Raw genomic sequence first — 18,940 nt, 5'->3', positions numbered from 1 at the left:
CTTTTGCATCCCTGGGGCTTGTGAGGGAGCTTCCTTTGACTCATTGATACATAAATTTTTTTTTAACATCTTTATTGGAGTATAATTGCTTTACAATGGTGTGTTAGTTTCTGCTTTATAACAAAGTGAATCAGCTATACACATACATATATCCCCATATCTCCTCCCTCTTGCGCCTCCCTCCCACCCTCCCTATCCCACCCCTCTAGGTGGTCACAAAGCACCCAGCTGATCTCCCTGTGCTATGCGGCTTCTTCCCACTAGCTATCTATTTTACATTTGGTAGTGTACATAAGTCCATGCCACTCTCTTACTTCATCCCAGCTTACCCTTCCCCCTCCCCATGTCCTCAAGTCCATTCTATACATCTGCCTCTTTATTCCTGTCCTGCCCCTAAGCTCTTCAGAACCTTTTTTTTTTTTTAGATTCCATATATATGTGTTAGCATATGGTATTTATTTTTCTTTCTGACTTACTTCACTCTGTATGACAGTCTCTAGGTCCATCCACCTCACTACAAATAACTCAATTTCCTTTCTTTTTATGGCTAATATTCCATTGTATATATGTGCCACATCTTCTTTATCCATTCATCTGTCGATGGACGCTTAGGTTGCTTCCATGTCCTGGCTATTGTAAATAGAGCTGCAGTGAACATTGTGGTACATGATTCTTTTTGAATTATGGTTTTCTCAGGGTATATGCCCAGTAGTGGGATTGCTGGGCCATATGGTAGTTCTATTTTTAGTTTTTTAAGGAACCTCCATACTGTTCTCCATAGTGGCTGTATTAATTTACATTCCCACCAACAGTGCAAGAGGGTTCTTTTTTCTCCATACCCTCTCCAGCATTTATTGTTTGTACTTTTTTTTTTTTTGCGGTATGTGGGCCTCTCACTGTTGTGGCCTCTCCCGTTGCGGAGCACAGGCTCTGGACGCGCAGGCTCAGCGGCCATGGCTCACGGGCCTAGCTGCTCCGTGGCATGTGGGATCTTCCTGGACCGGAGCACAAACCTGTGTCCCCTGCATCGGCAGGCGGACTCTCAACCACTGCGCCACCAGGGAAGCCCTGTTTGTAGATTTTTCGATGATGACCATTCTGACTGGCGTGAGGTGATACCTCATTGTAGTTTTGATTTGCATTTCTCTAATGATTAATGATATTGAGCATCCTTTCATGTGTTTGTTGGCAATCTGTATATCTTCTTTGGAGAAATGTCTATTTAGGTCTTCTGTCCAAGGGTTGGGTTGGGTTGCTTGTTTTTTTTGATATTGAGCTACGTGAGCTGCTTGTGAACTTTGGAGATTAATCCTTTGTCAGCTGCTTCGTTTGCAAATATTTTCTCCTATTCTGAGGGTTGTCTTTTTGTCTCGTTTATGGTTTCCTTTGCTGTTCAAAAGCTTTTAAGTTTCATTAGGTCCCATTTATTTTTGTTTTTATTTCCATTTCTCAAGGAGGTAGGTCAAAAAGGATCTTACTGTGATTTATGTCATAGAGTGTTCTGCCTACGTTTTCCTCTAAGAGTTTTATAGTGTCTGGCCTTCCATTTAGGTCTTTAATCCATTTTGAGTTTACTTTTGTGTATGGTGTTAGGGAGTGTTCTAATTTCATTCTTTTACATGTACCTGTCCAGTTTTCCCAGCACCACTTATTGAAGAGTCTTTTCTCCATTGTATATTCTTGCCTCCTCTATCAAAAATAAGGTGACCATATGTGTGTGGGTTTATCACTGGGCTTTCTATCCTGTTCCATTGATCTATATTTCTGTTTTTGTGCCAGTACCATACTGTCTTGATTATTTTAGCTTTGCAGTATAGTCTGAAGTCCGGGAGCCTGATTCCTCCAGCTCTATTTTTCTTTCTCAAGATTGCTTTGGCTATTTCGAGTCTTTTGTGTTTCCATAAAACTTGTGAAATTGTTTGTTCTAGTTCTGTGAAAAATGCCAGTGGTAGTTTGATAGGGATTGCATTGAATCTGTAGACTGCTTTGGGTAGTATAGTCGTTTTCACAATGTTGATGCTTCCAATTCAAGAACATAGTATATCTCTCCATCTGTTTGTATCATCTTTAATTTCTTTCATCAGTGTCTTATAGTTTTCTGCATACAGGTCTTTTGTCTCCTTAGGTAGGTTTATTCCTAGGTATTTTATTTTTGCTGCAATGGTAAATGGGAGTGTTTCCTTAATATCTCTTTCAGATTTTTCATCATTACTATATAGGAATGCAAGGTATTAATGTGCATTAATTTTGTATCCTGCTACTTTACCAAATTCATTGATCAGCTCTAGTAATTTTCTGGTAACATCTTTAGGATTCTCTATGTTTAGTATCATGTCATCTGCAAACAGTGACAGCTTTACTTCTTCGTTTTCTATTTGGATTCCTATTTATTTCTTTTTGCTATGGCTAAAACTTCCAAAACTATATTGAATAATAGTGGTGAGAGTGGACAACCTTGTCTTGCTCCTGATCTTAGAGGAAATGGTTTCAATTTTTCACCATTGAGAATGATGTTTGCTGTAGGTTTGTCATATATGACCTTTATTATGTTGAGGTAAGTTCCCTCTATGCCTACTTTCTGGAGGGCTTTTATCATAAATGGGTGTTGAATTTTGTCGAAAGCTTTATCTTCATCTATTGAGATGATCATATGGTTTTTCTCCTTCAATTTGTTAATGTGGTTTATCACATTGATTGATTTGCATATATTGAAGAATCCTTGCATTCCTGGGATAAACCCCACTTGATCATGGTGTATGAGCCTTTTAATGTGTTGTTGGATTCTGTTTGCTAGTATTTTGTTGAGGATTTTTGCATCTATGTTCATCAGTGATATTGGCCTGTAGTTTTCTTTCTTTCTGACATCATTGTCTGGTTTTGGTATTAGGGTGATGGTAACCTCGTAGAATGAGTTTGGAAGTGTTCCTACTTCTACTATATTTTGGAAGAGTTTGAGAAGGATAAGTGTTTCTTAGCTCTTCTGTAAATGTTTGATAGAATTCACCTGTGAAGCCATGTGGTCCTGGGCTTTTGTTTGTTGGAAGATTTTTAATCACAGTTTCAATTTCAGTGCTTGTGATTGGTCCGTTTATATTTTCTATTTCTTTCTGGGTCAGTCTTGGAAGGTTGTGCTTTTCTAAGAATTTGTCCATTTCTTCCAGGTTGTCCATTTTATTGGCCTATAGTTGCTTGTAGTAATCTCTCATGATCCTTTGTATTTCTGCAGTGTCAGTTGTTACTTCTCCTTTTTCATTTCTAATTCTGTTGATATGAGTCTTCTTTTTTCTCTTGATGAATCTGGCTCATGATTCATCAATTTTGTTTATCTTCTCGAAGAACCAGCTTTTAGTTTTATTGATCTTTGCTATCGTTTCCTCCATTTCTTTTTCATTTATTTCTGATCTGATCTTTATGATTTCTTTCCTTTGCTAACTTTGGGGTTATTTTGTTCTTCTTTCTCTAATTGCTTTAGGTGCAAGGTTAGGTTGTTTATTTGAGATGTTTCTTGTTTCTTGAGGTAGGATTGTATTGCTATAAACTTCCCTCTTAGAACTGCCTTTGCTGCATCCCATATGTTTTGGGTCATCGTGTTTTCACTGTCATTTGCTTCTAGGTATTTTTTGCTTTTCTCTTGGATTTCTTCAGTGATCTCTTGGTTATTTAATAGTGTATTGTTTAGCCTCCATGTGTTTGTACTTTTTTTTTTTACTGATTTTTTCCTGTAATTGATATCTAGTCTCGTAGCATTGTGGTCAGAAAAGATACTTGATACAATTTCAACTTTCTTAAATTTACCAAGGCTTGATTTGTGACCAAAGATATGATCTATCCTGGAGAAGATTCCATGAGCACTTGAGAAGAAAGTGTATTCTGTGGTTTTTGGATGGAATGTCCTGTACATATCAATTAAGTCCATCTTGTTTAATGTATCATTTAAAGCTTGTGTTTTCTTATTTATTTTCATTTTGGATGATCTGTCCATTGGTGAAAGTGGGGTGTTAAAGTCCCCTACTATTATTTTGTTACTGTCGATTTCCCCTTTTATGGCTGTTAGAAATAGCCTTATGTATTGAGGTGCTCCGATGTTGGGTGCATAAATATTTACAATTGTTATATCTTCTTCTTGGATCGATCCCTTGATCATTATGTAGTGTCCTTCTTTGTCTCTTGTAGTAGTCTTTATTTTAAAGTCTATTTTGTCTGACGTGAGAATTGCTACTCAGCTTTCTTTTGATTTGCATTTGCATCAAATATCTTTTTCCATCCCCTCGTTTTCAGTCTGTATGTGTTGCTAGGTCTGAAGTGGGTCTGTTGTAGACAGCACATACACAGGTCTTGTTTTTGTATCCATTCAGCCAGTCTCTGTCTTTTGGTTGGAGCAGTTAATCCACTTACATTTAAGGTAGTTATCAATATGTATGTTCCTATTACCATTTTCTTAATTGTTTTGGGTTTGTTGTTATAGATCTTTTCCTTCTCTTGTGTTCCCTGCCTAGAAAAGTTCCTTTAGCATTTGTTGTAAAGCTGGTTTTGTGGTGCTGATTTCTCTTAGCTTTTGCTTGTCTATAAAAGTTTTACTTTCTCTGTCGAATCTGAAGGAGATTCTTGCTGGGTGGAGCCATCTTGATTCTAGGTTTTTCCCTTTCATCACTTTAAATATGTCTTGCCACTCCCTTCTGGCTTGCAGAGTTTCTGCTGAAAGATCAGCTGTTAACCTTATCGGGATTCCGTTGTATGTTATTTGTTGTTTTTCCCTTGCTGCTTTTAATATTTTTTCTTTGTATTTAATTTTTGACTGCTTGATTAATATGTGTCTTGACATGTTTCTCCTTGGATTTATCCTCTATGGGACTGTCTGCACTTCCTGGAGTTGATTGACTATTTCCTTTCCCATATTTGGGAAGTTTTTAATTCTCATCTCTTCAAATATTTTCTCAGTCTCTTTCTTTTTCTCCTCTTCTTCTGGAACCCCTACAATTCGAATGTTCATGCATTTAATGTTGTCCCAGAGGTCTCTGAGACTGTCCTCAATTCTTTTCATTCTTTTTTCTTTATTCTGCTCTGCGATAGTTATTTCCACTATTTTGTCTTCCAGGTCATTTATCCGTTCTTCTGCCTCAGTTATTCTGCTATTGATTCCTTCTAGAGAATTTTTAATTTAATTTATTGTGTTGTTTATCATTGTTTGTTTGCTCTTTAGTTCTTGGTCCTTGTTAAATGTTTCTTGCGTTTTGTCTATTCTATTTCCAAGGTTTTGGATCATCTTTACTATCATTATTCTGAATTCTTTTTCAGGTAGACTGCCTATTTCCTCTTCATTTATTTGGTCTGAGGGGTTTTTACCTTGCTCCTTCATCTGCTGTGTGTTTCTCTGTCTTCTCATTTTGCTTAACTTACTGTGTTTGGGGTCCCCTTTTCGCAGGCTGCAGGTTTGTAGTTCCCATTGTTTTTGGTGTCTGCCCCCAGTGGGTATGGTTGGTTCAGTTGGTTGTGTAGGCTTCCTGATGGTGGGGACTAGTACCTGTGTTCTGGTGGATGAGTCTGGATGTTGTCTTTCTGATGGGCAGGACCATGTCCGGTGGTGTGTTTTGGGGTGTCTGTGACCTTATTATGATTTTAGGCAGCCTCTCTGCTAATGGGTGGGGTTGTGTTCCTGTCTTGCTAGTTGTTTGGTATAGGATGTCCAGTCCTGTCGCTTGCCGTTCGTTGAGTGGAGCTGGGTCTTAGCATTGAGATGGAGATCTCTGCAAGAGCTCTCACCGACTGCTATTACATGGGGCCAGGAGGTCTCTGGTGGACCAGTTTCCTCAACTCAACTCTCCCACCTCAGAGGCACAGGCCTGACACCTGGCCGGAGCACCAAAACCCTGTCAGCCACATGATTTTCAGGATGTCTGAGGTCTTCTGCCAGCATTCAGTATGTGTTCTGTAGGAGTTGTTCCACATGTAGATGTATTTCTGATGTATCTGTGGGGAGGAAGGTGATCTCCACGTCTTACTCCTCTGCCATCTTGAAGCCATCTCCCAATACATAAATTTTATATTATCTATTTTTTGTAAAAACAGATGATTTTATTTTTAATAAATTCTTTGTTAGAATAGCTTTATGTTTAAGAAAAGTTGCAAGTATAAGACAATTTCTGTGTACTTGACATTCAATTTCTCCTATTCACATCTTAGGTTAATATGGTACATTTGTCACAACTAAGGAACCAGTATTGATACATTATTAGCTAAAGTCCACAATTGATTTGATTTCCTCCATTTTAACCTAAGATCTTGTTCCATTCCAAAGTCCCATGCAGGATACCACATCATACCTAGTCATGTCCCCTTAGGCTCCTGTAGACTCAATCTCCCAGACTTTCCTTGGTTTTGATGACCTTAATGGTTTGGAGGAATCGTGGTTAGGTATTTTGTAGAATGTCTTTCAGTTTAGTTTTGTCTGATGTTTCTTCTCATGTTTAGACTGGGGTTTTGGGGAGGAAGAGGTGTATTACTTTAAAAAATATATTAAAAGGAAAGTAAGCAAAAGAAAAATTACTGCTAAATATTCTTCACCTTGAGAATCCAACTCTCATGCCTCACCCTTCAACTCAGAGCTATCAGTAGCCTTGTTTTTCTACCACATCACTCTGTGCCAGCATGAACAGTGGTTAGGCCATGTTTTAGAAACACTGCTCCCCTGGGTTTCCTTCTAAATCACTGACCCTCTTCAGCCAGTTACTTTATTTATTTATTTTTTTTGCGGTACGCGGGCCTCTCACTGTTGTGGCCTCTCCCGTTGCGGAGCACAGGCTCCAGACGCGCAGGCTCAGTGACCATGGCTCACGGGCCTAGCCACTCTGCAGCATGTGGGATCTTCCCGGACCGGGGCACGAACCCGTGTCCCCTGCATTGGCAGGCGGACTCTCAACCACTGCGCCACCAGGGAAGCCCTTCAGCCAGTTTTGAAGCTTTTCCTTTCTTGACCTTACTGGAAGGTGTCAGGCAGTGGCAGCAAGGACCAAACTGCCCCTGGCCAATGTACCATGCCACTGACTGTTAAATGTATTTGAAAGATTTCAAAAGCTGGGGAAAAAGTATGTCTTAGAACCAATGAAGTATGGTATTCTGAACTTTTAATATGCCATTTCCTATAAAACAGCTTTATATTGAATATTGTCAAATTACCATTTGGGGTTCAGACATAAATATGTTGATGTTATGTCTCCAGATCAAATTAAAACCAGTCAACTTCCACCTGCTAGATTCATGAAAAGTTGAATGTCTTTTCCTTAAGACTCTATCACTGCCCCCACAGTTTTCAAAATCCCAAGGAGCTGGTACAGTCCCGATGAAGGCCCATCCAACTTCTGCATGCTGTATGGCTTAATTGCATTCAAGACCACCTCGCCTGCACTAAGCCCTGTTGTCGGCTGGTCCTCCACCACCGTATCAGGTGCTTGCTGGCCAAAATCCCTGCATGGGCGGGCACAGCTGCTCAGAGGAGACCCGTTCTGTGAACAAGCCTCTGGCTCAGTGCCCAGTGTTCTCCTTGGCAGGTTTCCAGGGCGGCAGCTCAAGGGTCTTACTCTCCAGCCCATCCTAAGACTCCGTCTACCTCCGGAGAGCAGGAGGAGATTCCAGCCTCCACTGGGGACCCAGAGGGAGTTGTCTCCCTCCTGTTTGGGGATGAACCGAGGATTAAGCCTCAGTGTTGTTGTTGGTGGTGGTGGTGTTGTTTTGCGGTACACGAGCCTCTCACTGTTGTGGCCTCTCCCGTTGCGGAGCACAGGCTCCAGACGTGCAGGCTCAGCGGCCATGGCTCACGGGCCCAGCCGCTCCGTGGCATGTGGGATCTTCCCGGACTGGGGCACGAACCCGTGTCCCCTGCATCAGCAGGCGGACTCTCAACCACTGCGCCACCAGGGAACCCCCTCAGTGTTGTTTTTAAACGTCCAAATCACGATAGAAACAGTCTGGCCTCCTTTTTTTTTAATCAAAAATAAACCTGACTACTGACAAAAGGTGTTTATGGACTGTCTTTAACAGGCTCAAAGTTACTTGGAAAGTGATTTTGAAACTTCTCTCTGGGCCTTGAACAGTGTCTGGGATGATGTCCACCTTCCCTGATTGAGTTCAGAGGGTCCCAGATCTTTAAAGCAAAACGGTGAGAGCAGAGTGGTGCCTGGCCCTCTCCTGCTAGAGTAAAGCCTGCACACCCTCCACAGATCTGGTCTCTGACAGGATGTTTGCAAGCCAGCTGTCTTTAGCTTATGGAGAAGGTGGCTGTCTGTATATTGTGATTTCAGGGACAGAAGAAAGGAATTAGGAAGGATGCTAGGCCAAAAGATTCTCCCCATTGGTTACTTGATGCCATGTATATATTTAGTAGAGGACATATGCTTGTCTTTTATGTAACTAAAATAGAACAGATCATGAGTAGGGGTAGTGTATTAATATGAATTCACTCATGCTAAGTTGTAAATAGTTGCTTTTGTGATCCTCTCTAAGAACAAATGAAAATAAGATTGATGAGGATTACCACATCTGGTAAAGAGATAGTCAAAGAGGGAAATGGACATGGAAGCTTAAATCTGGGGCCTTCATAAGCAAGTTTGTTCTAACTCACAATTCTCGTAAGCTTGGCTTTAGGTGTAAATATTCCAGTAATGCTTCCAATCCACTGCCTCGGTTTATATATTCCTACATCATTGGAGTAAAAGAATATGTAATATAATTGGTTACATCATTCTTTGTTTATTTTCCTAATCCATGTCTCAGGCACTCAATAAAAATGCTGAAGCAGGTTACAAAATAAAATCCTAGTGTAACATTTAAAAATATTTAGTAATAAAAGGGACAGAATAATGAGGGTTCAATATTCTGATAAAGCCAGGGAGTTACTCAACAGAAATGTATGTTTAGGGTCCTGCATGTTTAAAAAACGTGGTTCAGATATTTTACAGTAGGTTTTATCATATTGAGGAAGTATTCCATTAAATCCATATTAATTAAGGATTGATGTTGAATTTTGTCAAGTGCCTTTTCAGCACTTGTGGAAAGCGGTGCTTTCTTTTCTCTTTACGTTCCTGGAATAAACTACACTTGGCTGTAATGTACTATTATGTGCTGCCAGATTCAGCTTGTCAGTATATTTTACAGGATTTTTTGCATTGATATTTGTGAGCAAGTATTGTTAAAGAAAAATTATTCAGTGACACTTGTTAAAGATGGTAAGGAACACTTTATTCAAGGGGGAGGGGGTTCTTGTGATAGATACAGGGAAAATTGCAGTGTTGTCTTGTAGTGAGGGAGAGAAATTGGGCTCAACTCCAAATATAACAAGGAAAAGTGGGAATTATAGCTAAGGAGCAGAGTAGGAGTGAATGGATGGAAAATTACTAAAAGGAAACATCAGGGGTCAGGGAGGATTCTGGCGAAACTGACCTAACAGGGTTCTTGATGAAGACAGGCCAGGGTGATCAGATATCATCTGTGAGATGGAGGGTGATGAGGAACTTGATTGGATACCAAGTGTAATCAGGTATGGAAGATGGCGGATTCTGGCACAACTGTCTCAGGATTCCTGCTCTAATTGGACAATGCAGAAATGAACACAGAAGCCCAAATGTCAGAGCCTAGTTGAGCAAGAGCTCAGAAGAGCCTGGTAAGAGTTTGGTCAAGAGAGAGAATCTTTGTCAGGGTGGGGTGTAATTTTCTTTTTTAGTGAAATTTTTGCATTTTGAAATCTTTGCTTGTTTTAAAAAAAAAACGGTTTTGGGCTTCCCTGGTGGCACGGTGGTTGAGAGTCTGCCTGCTAATGCAGGGGACACGGGTTCGAGACCTGGTCTGGGAGGATCCCACATGCCGCGGAGCAACTGGGCCCGTGAGCCACAACTACTGAGCCTGTGCGTCTGGAGCCTGTGCTCTGCAACAAGAGAGGCCGCCATAGTGAGAGGCCCGCGCACTGCGATGAAGAGTGGCCCCCGCTTGCCACAACTAGAGAAAGCCCTCGCACAGAAACGAAGACACACACAGCAAAAATAAATAAATTAATTAATAAACTCCTACCACCAACATCTTCTTTAAAAAAACAAAACAAAAACGGTTTTGAACATTTTCCTTTTAAAATATGTCCTCAGGGCTCATAGGACACAAAATTCTGCTTTTAAGAAATCATCATTATGATTGCTAACATTAAATTAGCACTTTCTGTGAATAATCATTACTAAAACCTCTATGAGCCCAGGTACTATGAGTTTTCAATTTTGCATGTGAGGAACTAGGTGCCCTGATGTTAAGTATTTTTCCTTGTACTAGCAACTAACTGAGCAAGATTTGATTGCAGGCTCCAGGGTCCATGCTCTTACCCAGAAATTTAGTCTGTGATGAAACCAAACTGTTAAAAAGATGACAGGGGTAAAGTACATTATTTTGTTTGTTCAGGTCCCTTACCTGATTTCCTTTAGGATCATCCTGGCTTATTTTGTTTCTTTTGTGGAAACTCTCATGGCAGGAAAAGGAGAAAAAACCTCACTACGACACCATCCTGAAGTAGTGTGGCTTGCAATGCAAATGTCCCCTAACAAAAATGTGAGAATTAGGATTTTTTGAGCAGAGCGAGTATGGGAAGATTATTTGTGTTACCAAAAAATCTAGGACTTTATAAAGAATTTCAATAGTAGATTTCCTTAAACAGGAAGCTGTCTGTATCCTCCACCACAGGGCATTCAAAATATGAAGCAAATTAGATTTAATTAGTCTGCAACATTGTCAGGAATGGAAAAATTGTCAAGGTAACTGCATTCTATACATTTTCTTAAAATTTCTTAATAAAACACATTCTCTAAAAAGTAGTTGATTTTGGCATGTGTTGCCAAAATTTCTGATCAGGCTACAGTGTATATATTTCCAGGCTGCTACAAATCCACAAAGAATTTCATAGTGCAGAACAGAAATAGAAATCTTGTTTTTCAGTTCTATTTTTCCACGTCTGTGTTCCCAACTGAGCGTAAAGACTACTGAAATGCGTGAATTTGGAAGTTTTTAATGAGAGTGAGAGCCAGCATATGCACCCAAGTCCCGACATCTGTTCCAATTTGTAATTGGCTGTAACAGCCTATGCTCTATGCAGAACGACTGTGATCATAACAAAAATTACGTTTAAATTGCTCATGTAACCATATGTCTCGGATCATGGCACTGTCTTTAGCTTCTATGTGTGTTATTTTTCTTGTACTTCAGGCCTTTTTTTTTAAAACACTGAGGTATAGTTGAATTAACGTGTATCAAGGAAGGAAATAAAAGGCTAACTCTAAGAGACTCTGCCACAATGAGAACAATTTAAGAAAAATGGGATTTAGCTTTGTTTTCTAGAAATGAGTTCCAGAGACTTATTAAAAGGGCATTTTGGGGACAAGATTAAGAGCTACATAATTTGCAGGGCCAAGTGCAAAATAAAAACACAGGGTCCATGGCTCAAAAACCAGGAAAAAATGTCATTAAAGGTACTAAAATATAAAGTTTTTTCCACAGTTTCTCAACTTGTCATGGTGCTATTTTATTTGCTATTTAAGGTCATTTAAGTAAAGAAAAATGACAAGTAAATTATTAGTATTTCTTTATATTGTGCAGTGCTAGTTTTAAATGCAAATGTAAGATCCTTTAAGCCCTAAGCAGAATCACTAAAATGACACAATTTGTATTTTGTAGTTCATGCATACGTACTTTATTCTTGCCACACTAGTGGAAAGGCACAGAACTCAACTTTTTGATACTTGCTCATTCTACTAATACCCTCTGCCTTCCACTTACTCACGAGTGAGGGAGAACTGGAAACAAAAGGAAGCAGGGGTTTCTCTATCTTTTCCTGTCCCTCTGTGTCCTAATTTTCAGCGTCAGTGTCTGGCTAATACAGGAAAGGAACATGAATAAGAAAGGACATGATAGGATTCTTTGGTCATTTTTGTTTCTTAAAATGCTGTTGCCTTCTTTCTGCATTTGAAGCAAGTTCTGGTTCAAATGGAAGTGTGACCTCACAAGGCTGTCAGTTTCCCTTCCACAGACCCTTACTCAGCGGTAGATGTAATACGCTTACCTTATTTGACCTTTGAGTCTTACTGGACTCCCACACGACATGGGCCCTTTGGAATGCTACGCTAATGGGTACCTAGAATGCTATACATGGATGGAAGGAAGTGCAGACATGCATTATTGTTCTCATATGCTCTGCTCACACTCATGCTCCATTATCCCATTGGACAGCCCTTATAAAACATGAATTCAAAGATAAAAGTATTAAGAATTTCATGATGGTGACAGCAGGATATTAAACCAAGTGTGGGACCCTTCTGAACATGGGGCCCATGTGACTGTACATGCTGCCCATGAGGCTGACCCTGCCTCAGTGACCTCATCTACAAATTGGGATGAGAATAGTTCTTGTCAGGTAGGATTGAGATGAGGAGTAACTAAATTATGAATATAATGTATCCAGCACATAGGAAGTACTCAACACACAGTAGTTTCTTAATACCTATATTGCTCTATATCCCAAATAAAATCAGGAAATGGTTATTATATTGTTACTAGAGAACTTGATTTAAGTTGAGCTTTTCCTTATATAAGCTCCACTAAGCAAGATATGCTTTCAAACACATGAGACTGAAACATAGAGAACGCTCCTTTATCTGTATTGTGGTTATTAGGCACCAATGCGATCAATGAGCGAAGCTCTGAGGTCAATTCAAGAGGTTACCTGGTTTATCTTTTGCAGTGGTAATTACCGCAGCAGGTTATAGCAAATAGGGCCTGGTGAGGTGTCCAGGAAAAAGACAAAGGCTTGAGTCCTTAAACATGGTTGAAGGCCAGGTTGTCTCTGGCTGAGAATGAGGTCAGCCCCATAAAGCCTTGGGCTTCAAACACATGGAGGAGAGATATTTGAAAGAAAACAAAGACGTGAGCTCCGTCTGAGCAAGTAGGAGTTAACTGTGATTGACTACAGCATCCGGATGAAGTGTGGTGTAGAATGAGTTCCAGGATCCAGAGTTACTGAAGAAATATTGTAGATAATACACATCAATCAATTGATTAATCCAATAGAGCTGCTTATAAAATGCTATTTTATATGCCCAGAGTGTATTTGGCTTATTTATACACTGTGTATAGACCAACCATTCCTCTTTTTTTTTTTTGCCGTACGTGGGCCTCTCACTGTCGTGGCCTCTCCCGTTGTGGAGCACAGGCTCCGAACGTGCAGGCTCAGTGGCCATGGCTCACGGGCCCAGCCGCTCCACAGCATGTGGGATCTTCCCGGACCGGGGCACGAACCCGTGTCCCCTGCATCGGCAGGCGGACTCTCAACCACTGCGCCACCAGGGAGGCCCCAACCATTCCTCTTGAAAACATCAATTTTAAAAACTTTGATAAATTATCAGCCCCTGATTGAGTTAACACATATTGATTGTCTAAATATCATTTTATTTAAAACCTAAATATTTTAATTTTTATTTTTTTTTACTGTCCACATTTTAATTTTTATATTTTTAGGTTGTTAAAATTTATTGAAGTGTATTTGATTTACAATGTTGTGTTTAATTTCTGCTGTACAGCAAAGTCACTCAGTTATACATACACGTATTCTTGTTCATATTCTTTCCCATTATGTTTATCACAGGGTATTGAATATAGTTCCCTGGGCTATACAGTAGGACCTTGTCATTACTATTCAATGTTTTGATGAATACAGACACCTGTGTACCTTAATATTGTCAAGATACCAGCCCACAGATTTCCCTCATAAAACCTCAATCTTTTTAAAAGAGATTCTCTATTTTCCATTGGTATATTTTAGGTGAAAATTATACCAACTTAAATTGTGATTTTGTTTAAAAATTGTTCATGAAAATGATTGATTGGATGTGATAACAGACTGAAATGCAAACAGGATAAAAAAAAATAGGTAGGATGTTATGAATATTCAGATTCCCAAGAAAGTGAGCAATTTCAGATCATTCAACAGGTGAGACTCTTGTGTCCTGCACAAGTATGATTTTCCTTCTCTGACTTTGAAGCACCAGACTGACCCTCTGTGAGGAGTAGGATAACAAAAGAAATATGATCTGATTTTTAAAAAGGTCTCTTCGCAGAGCAAAGGACTGATGAAAATGTGGCATGAAATCTGTGTCTAGCATAATTCTTTTAAGACTTCTCCCTGACCCCTGTCTATGGGGTTTTGAAAATCTGGATTTAATTTTCATTTTAAAAACTTAATGGCCTGGACTATCCCGAGAAATTTGAACTTTCTGAATTCCTGGGCCCTCTCACCCACCCGTGCTGTGGTTACGATGACTAAAGCTGACTAAAGCTGGGAACACTGAGTCAGGAATGGGTTTGCTGTCATGAACGCTGTTTGTTCGCAAAGAATCTTACTGATAAATAATGTTACTGTTTCCAGATGCTGAGCCTAAATATCTGATAGTCGTGCGGCCCGCTCCTCCTCCCAGCCAAAAGAAGTCATGCTCAGGTATTTTTGTTGATTTTTTTTTTTTAGTTAACTTTAAAGCATGCCTTTTCATCTCTTTTCTACCCACAAAGACCACGTGGCTTGGGGATGTCTCAGGAATATAGGTTAGAAGATGTACCATGCCCAGCAGACCCCCGTCAACGCAACCCTGCTTGGGGAGTAGCATAGCCTGGTGGGAGAGGCTCTTGGGGTCTTTTCCAGCCTCACCACATACAAACTGTAGGGATTGAGGCAAATTATTGAACCTCTCTGTGCCTCCATTCTGACGTATGGTAGGGTCTGCGTGAGGATTAAATGAGTCCACAAATACGCAACACGTAGGACAGGCCTGGCCCAGAGCAAGTGCTCATTTAGAGTTAACTCCTGTTGGCCTGTCTCTATTTTGTAATGTGTGAACTAAAGCCCGCTCTTGTGCCTTTCAGATTTTTTAGGGCAAAATTTGATGTCTAACCTTTGCTGAAGGAAACTGTTGACATTTCAAAAGCATAACTCATTTACGTGTGTGTTAAATGGGTTGGAACTTGGATTTTATTTACACCTCTTCCTTCTAAATCTCTCGTATTTAGTCAAACATAGAAAATAGGACTTCTTTCATAAAACAGCAGTGCAACACCCATCTTCCCAGGGCTAGGGAGACTTAAAACAGGAAAGTAGATACCATATGTATAAAAAGTAGAAACATTTCTGCATGACTAAGGAAGATTAAAATCCTATGTTGTCCTGGGACTTCCCTGATGGGGCCGTTCTGCCCGCCAATGCAGGGGACATGGGTTCAATCCCTGGTCCAGGAAGATCCCACATGCTGCGGAGCAACTAAGCCTGCGCGCTACAACTACTGAGCCCACACATCCTAGAGCCCATGGGCCACAACTACTGAGCCCATGTGCTGCAACTACTGAAGCCCGCGTACCTAGAGCCCATGCTCCGCAACAAGAGAAGCCACCACAATGAGAACACTGCATAGCACAACGAAGAGTAGCCCACACTCGCCACAACTAGAGAAAGCCCGCATGCAGCAACGAAGACCCAACGCAGCCCCCAAAAAAAATCCTATGTTGTCCCAATTTCACTGCTAAAATTTCTTCTCAGATCAAATAAGGAAGCCGTTGCTATTATGAAGGACTGATAGAACTATAAATATGCTTTTAACATCTGATGTCACATCTTACTACTCTAGATAAAGTTGATCATACTACTTTTCTTTTCTTTTTCATGTTCTAATGTGAACTGTTCTCAAAATAATTATTTCCTAATCATATTTGTCTTTTACAGTACTCTGGTTGCCACACAGAAAAAAGGATCTTTCTTAAAGGGATGAGAAGGGTTGGGGGAGCATACAGATATTCACATACACTGAGCAAAGGCGCTCTTTGCAGCTCTGTATTCTGTCTCCTAGTTGTATTAGCCATGGCTGGTTACCAGAAATCAGTTGCCACTATCCCCTCCCCTCCTTCTGTTGGTTTCCTTTTCTTTTTAGAGCAGCAATAAATGGTCAAGTATTTTGAGAAATACAGATCCTTTTCCTTGACCTCTTATATTATCCCAAAGTGCAAGGAAAGTTTCAATCAGTACTTACAACTTACTAATGGTAGTCGTCCAGGCAGCTTTCCATACACTTGAAAAGAAATGTACTCTCATCAGTATTTCAAGATTCTATTTCAGAATATTTAACAATAAAGTCAGGAAGCATGAGTATGGTTTTATGGGATTCTGACTTCATAGTCACTGAAATTTTTCTTAATATGATTATAAAACAAATATACAAAAAGAAGTAAGGAAGGTCAAGAGAGTGATTACAACTTAATAGCATTTTATAACTTCGTTTCATTTGGGGGCTTCTGTGACGCTGGCCTTAGAGATTATTTTTCAGTATGATGACCAACACAGGAAATTGTTTCATCCCACTCAGGATATAATACCCCACCTTTCCTTTCAGGCAACAGATATAATTTTTCTTTTTATAATCTGAATTTAAGAGTGATGTAATGAGTCATGGATTAGCTTCCATTCATTTTATATTTGTATCTGCCACATAAATTTTAATTATTTAATCATTTTTAAAGTAAGATCCAAAGTTAGTGAAATAATTATTTGATAGTCATGTAAACCTTAGGTTCCTTGGGGAAAGAAAAATGTACCTTTTTTTCTCTAAGTGGCATTATCTTCATACATTGTGAGCTAAGCCAGTGATATAGTAAAAAGAAAAGTAGATTATAATTCAGGAGACCTGGATTTGAATCTTAACCTTGGGCAACATTGAAACTACTCTGGGCCTTGTTTTTCATCTATAAAATGAGACAGCTGTGTTACGTGAGTGAGTGAAAATCAACGCAGGGGTGGAAAAAGACTTATCAGAATCACCTCAGGGCTTTTTCAAACTACCCAGTGTCCCCCACCTTTATCTCTGATTCTAATCTGCCCTCCTTGGGGGCCAAACTTGAACCCTTTGAATCATAGATAAGGTACTGTTGCAGGTGGATCTGGACAGATTTTCAGAGAAGTATAGTTGCATGTTTGCAAGTGATTAAACAATAACCATCTTTGAAAATTATTTAAGATATCTTTAAAAATTCATCTATGTCACAGTGAAGTAACTTTCTACCACTAGGTTGTGTATATTCTTGTTTCAGAGGGCTTTTCCGCTAGAATAACAACTTATACAACTTAAATCTGACAGAAGCAACAGTCATGGCACAATTTTCAAGGGTATTTGGTTCAGATAACCTTAGCTAAGCTCATACAAGGGGTACCCTCCTACCCACCTTCTAAAGGTCACAGACCATTTTGCTGTTTGGCTCACACTACAGTAGATGAAGATAAAATTTCTTTTTATAGCAAATATACGTAGTATCATGAAATGAAAAAGAGAATTAATGGAAATACAAAGCATATATGTTTTACATTAGTGCTGCATAATTTTATTAGGTCCCATTGGATTTTTAATTAATCCTATTAGATTGTACCCTGATTTCTTTTATGAGCCAGTGTTGGTTTCCATGGTTGAAAATCTTCCCTCCTCTTTTTCACTCTCCTCCCATGCCTGCAATTTCAAATATTTTTGAAAAAGCAAATGTCTGCACCCCCGCCACATACTTGAAAAGAATCTAGAGTGGTATATCAGCATCACCCTTAGCATTGCCCCAATCCAGTTAGTCTTATCAGAATAACTGTGCTTCCTGTATTATTCGTACTCTTCCAGCAGTATTAAAAATGTGTGCACCTTTTCCATTTAGATACTCACTGTAAAAAAAAAAAAAAAAAAAAAAAGGCTATTATAATGGTCTCACAAGGGATTTTACACTCCCAAATAGTTTTTTTAAAAAAAGACTATAACCTGCAACCTACACGGTAAGCTTTCTTTTCTAAGGTGTTATTTCACACTAATTCACAGTCCCAGGGGAAAAAAAAGCATAATTTATTTTGTCTGTAAAAGAAAATTGAGTATATATATATATATATATATATGTATATATATGCCTATATGTGTGTGTGTTTATTTCATTGATAATAGCCAAGACCTCCATATTCATCCCTGAATCGCAAGAAAATAAAAACTAGGAATGTATATAGTTTATATGTGTATACACACACACACACAGACACACACACACACGTAAATCTCAAAAGGGTATTTCATTTGATTCCTGCTTAAATTCATGGGCAAACCATTATTAATATTTGTGCACTATATAAAAAGAAAAGGAACTTAATGCTTTCACATTCTTCATCTCTTGCTAAATTACCTTTGTCTATTTTACCCAAATCATAAAGGACTTCCCTGGTGGTCCAGTGGCTGAGACTCTGCACTCCAGGGGACCCCAGTTTGATCCCTGGTCAGGGAACTAGGTCCCACATGCCACAACTAAGAGTTTGCATGCCTCAACTAAGGATCCCGCATGCCTCAACTAAGACCCAGTGCAGCCAAATAAATGAATATTTTAAAAATTATTTTTAAAAAAGAAAATACACTAAATATTAACGAGAATTAACCTGTCTGTTACCTCCGCAGGTAAAGCACGATCTCGCAAACCTCTCCAGCTGGTGGTTGGCACTCTGACACCAAGCTCAGTCTTCCTGTCCTGGGGCTTCCTCATCAACCCTCACCATGACTGGACATTGCCAAGTCACTGTCCCAATGACAGGTAGTTCACCATTATGGAAAATTTTGTTTTTCATCTGAAAATTGGCACTTGCTTTCAATAGTATCTGCACATGCTTTAGAAGAATGTGTAAATGGCAGGAGCATCAGTATTTACAGATCAGCTATTAGCTGTAGAGCCTGATCTACGTGTGAGGGGAATGAAGATACATTAGTGAGGATCCCTACCCTTCAGGGAGTTATCACCTATCTGAATAGAAAACACATGCAAGTATTTTTTTCTTTCTGAAGAAAAAACTAGAAAGGAAAATAAGCCAAATAGCAAGTGGGGT

At 39.5% G+C, this 18,940-nt stretch overlaps 1 protein-coding gene across 3 annotated transcripts in view; it reads left to right on the top strand.

The window, feature by feature from the left end:
* Positions 1-18,940, top strand: part of ABI3BP (ABI family member 3 binding protein) — a 262,119-nt gene that overhangs the window by 77,823 nt on the left and 165,356 nt on the right. For all 3 annotated transcript variants that reach the window (XM_029213847.1, XM_029213848.1, XM_029213849.1), the window contains exons 3-4: positions 14,441-14,509; positions 18,519-18,651. In XM_029213847.1, coding sequence (XP_029069680.1) covers positions 14,441-14,509; positions 18,519-18,651 — 202 coding nt within the window. The remainder of the gene's footprint in view (positions 1-14,440; positions 14,510-18,518; positions 18,652-18,940) is intronic.

The sequence above is a fragment of the Monodon monoceros genome, unplaced genomic scaffold (assembly GCF_005190385.1).
Source record: "Monodon monoceros isolate NGI ecotype Baffin Bay Population unplaced genomic scaffold, NGI_Narwhal_1 Super_Scaffold_11, whole genome shotgun sequence".
Taxonomy (NCBI): domain Eukaryota; kingdom Metazoa; phylum Chordata; class Mammalia; order Artiodactyla; family Monodontidae; genus Monodon; species Monodon monoceros.
Note: the sequence above shows the minus strand (reverse complement) of the source record. Positions and strands in the feature narration are given on the sequence as shown.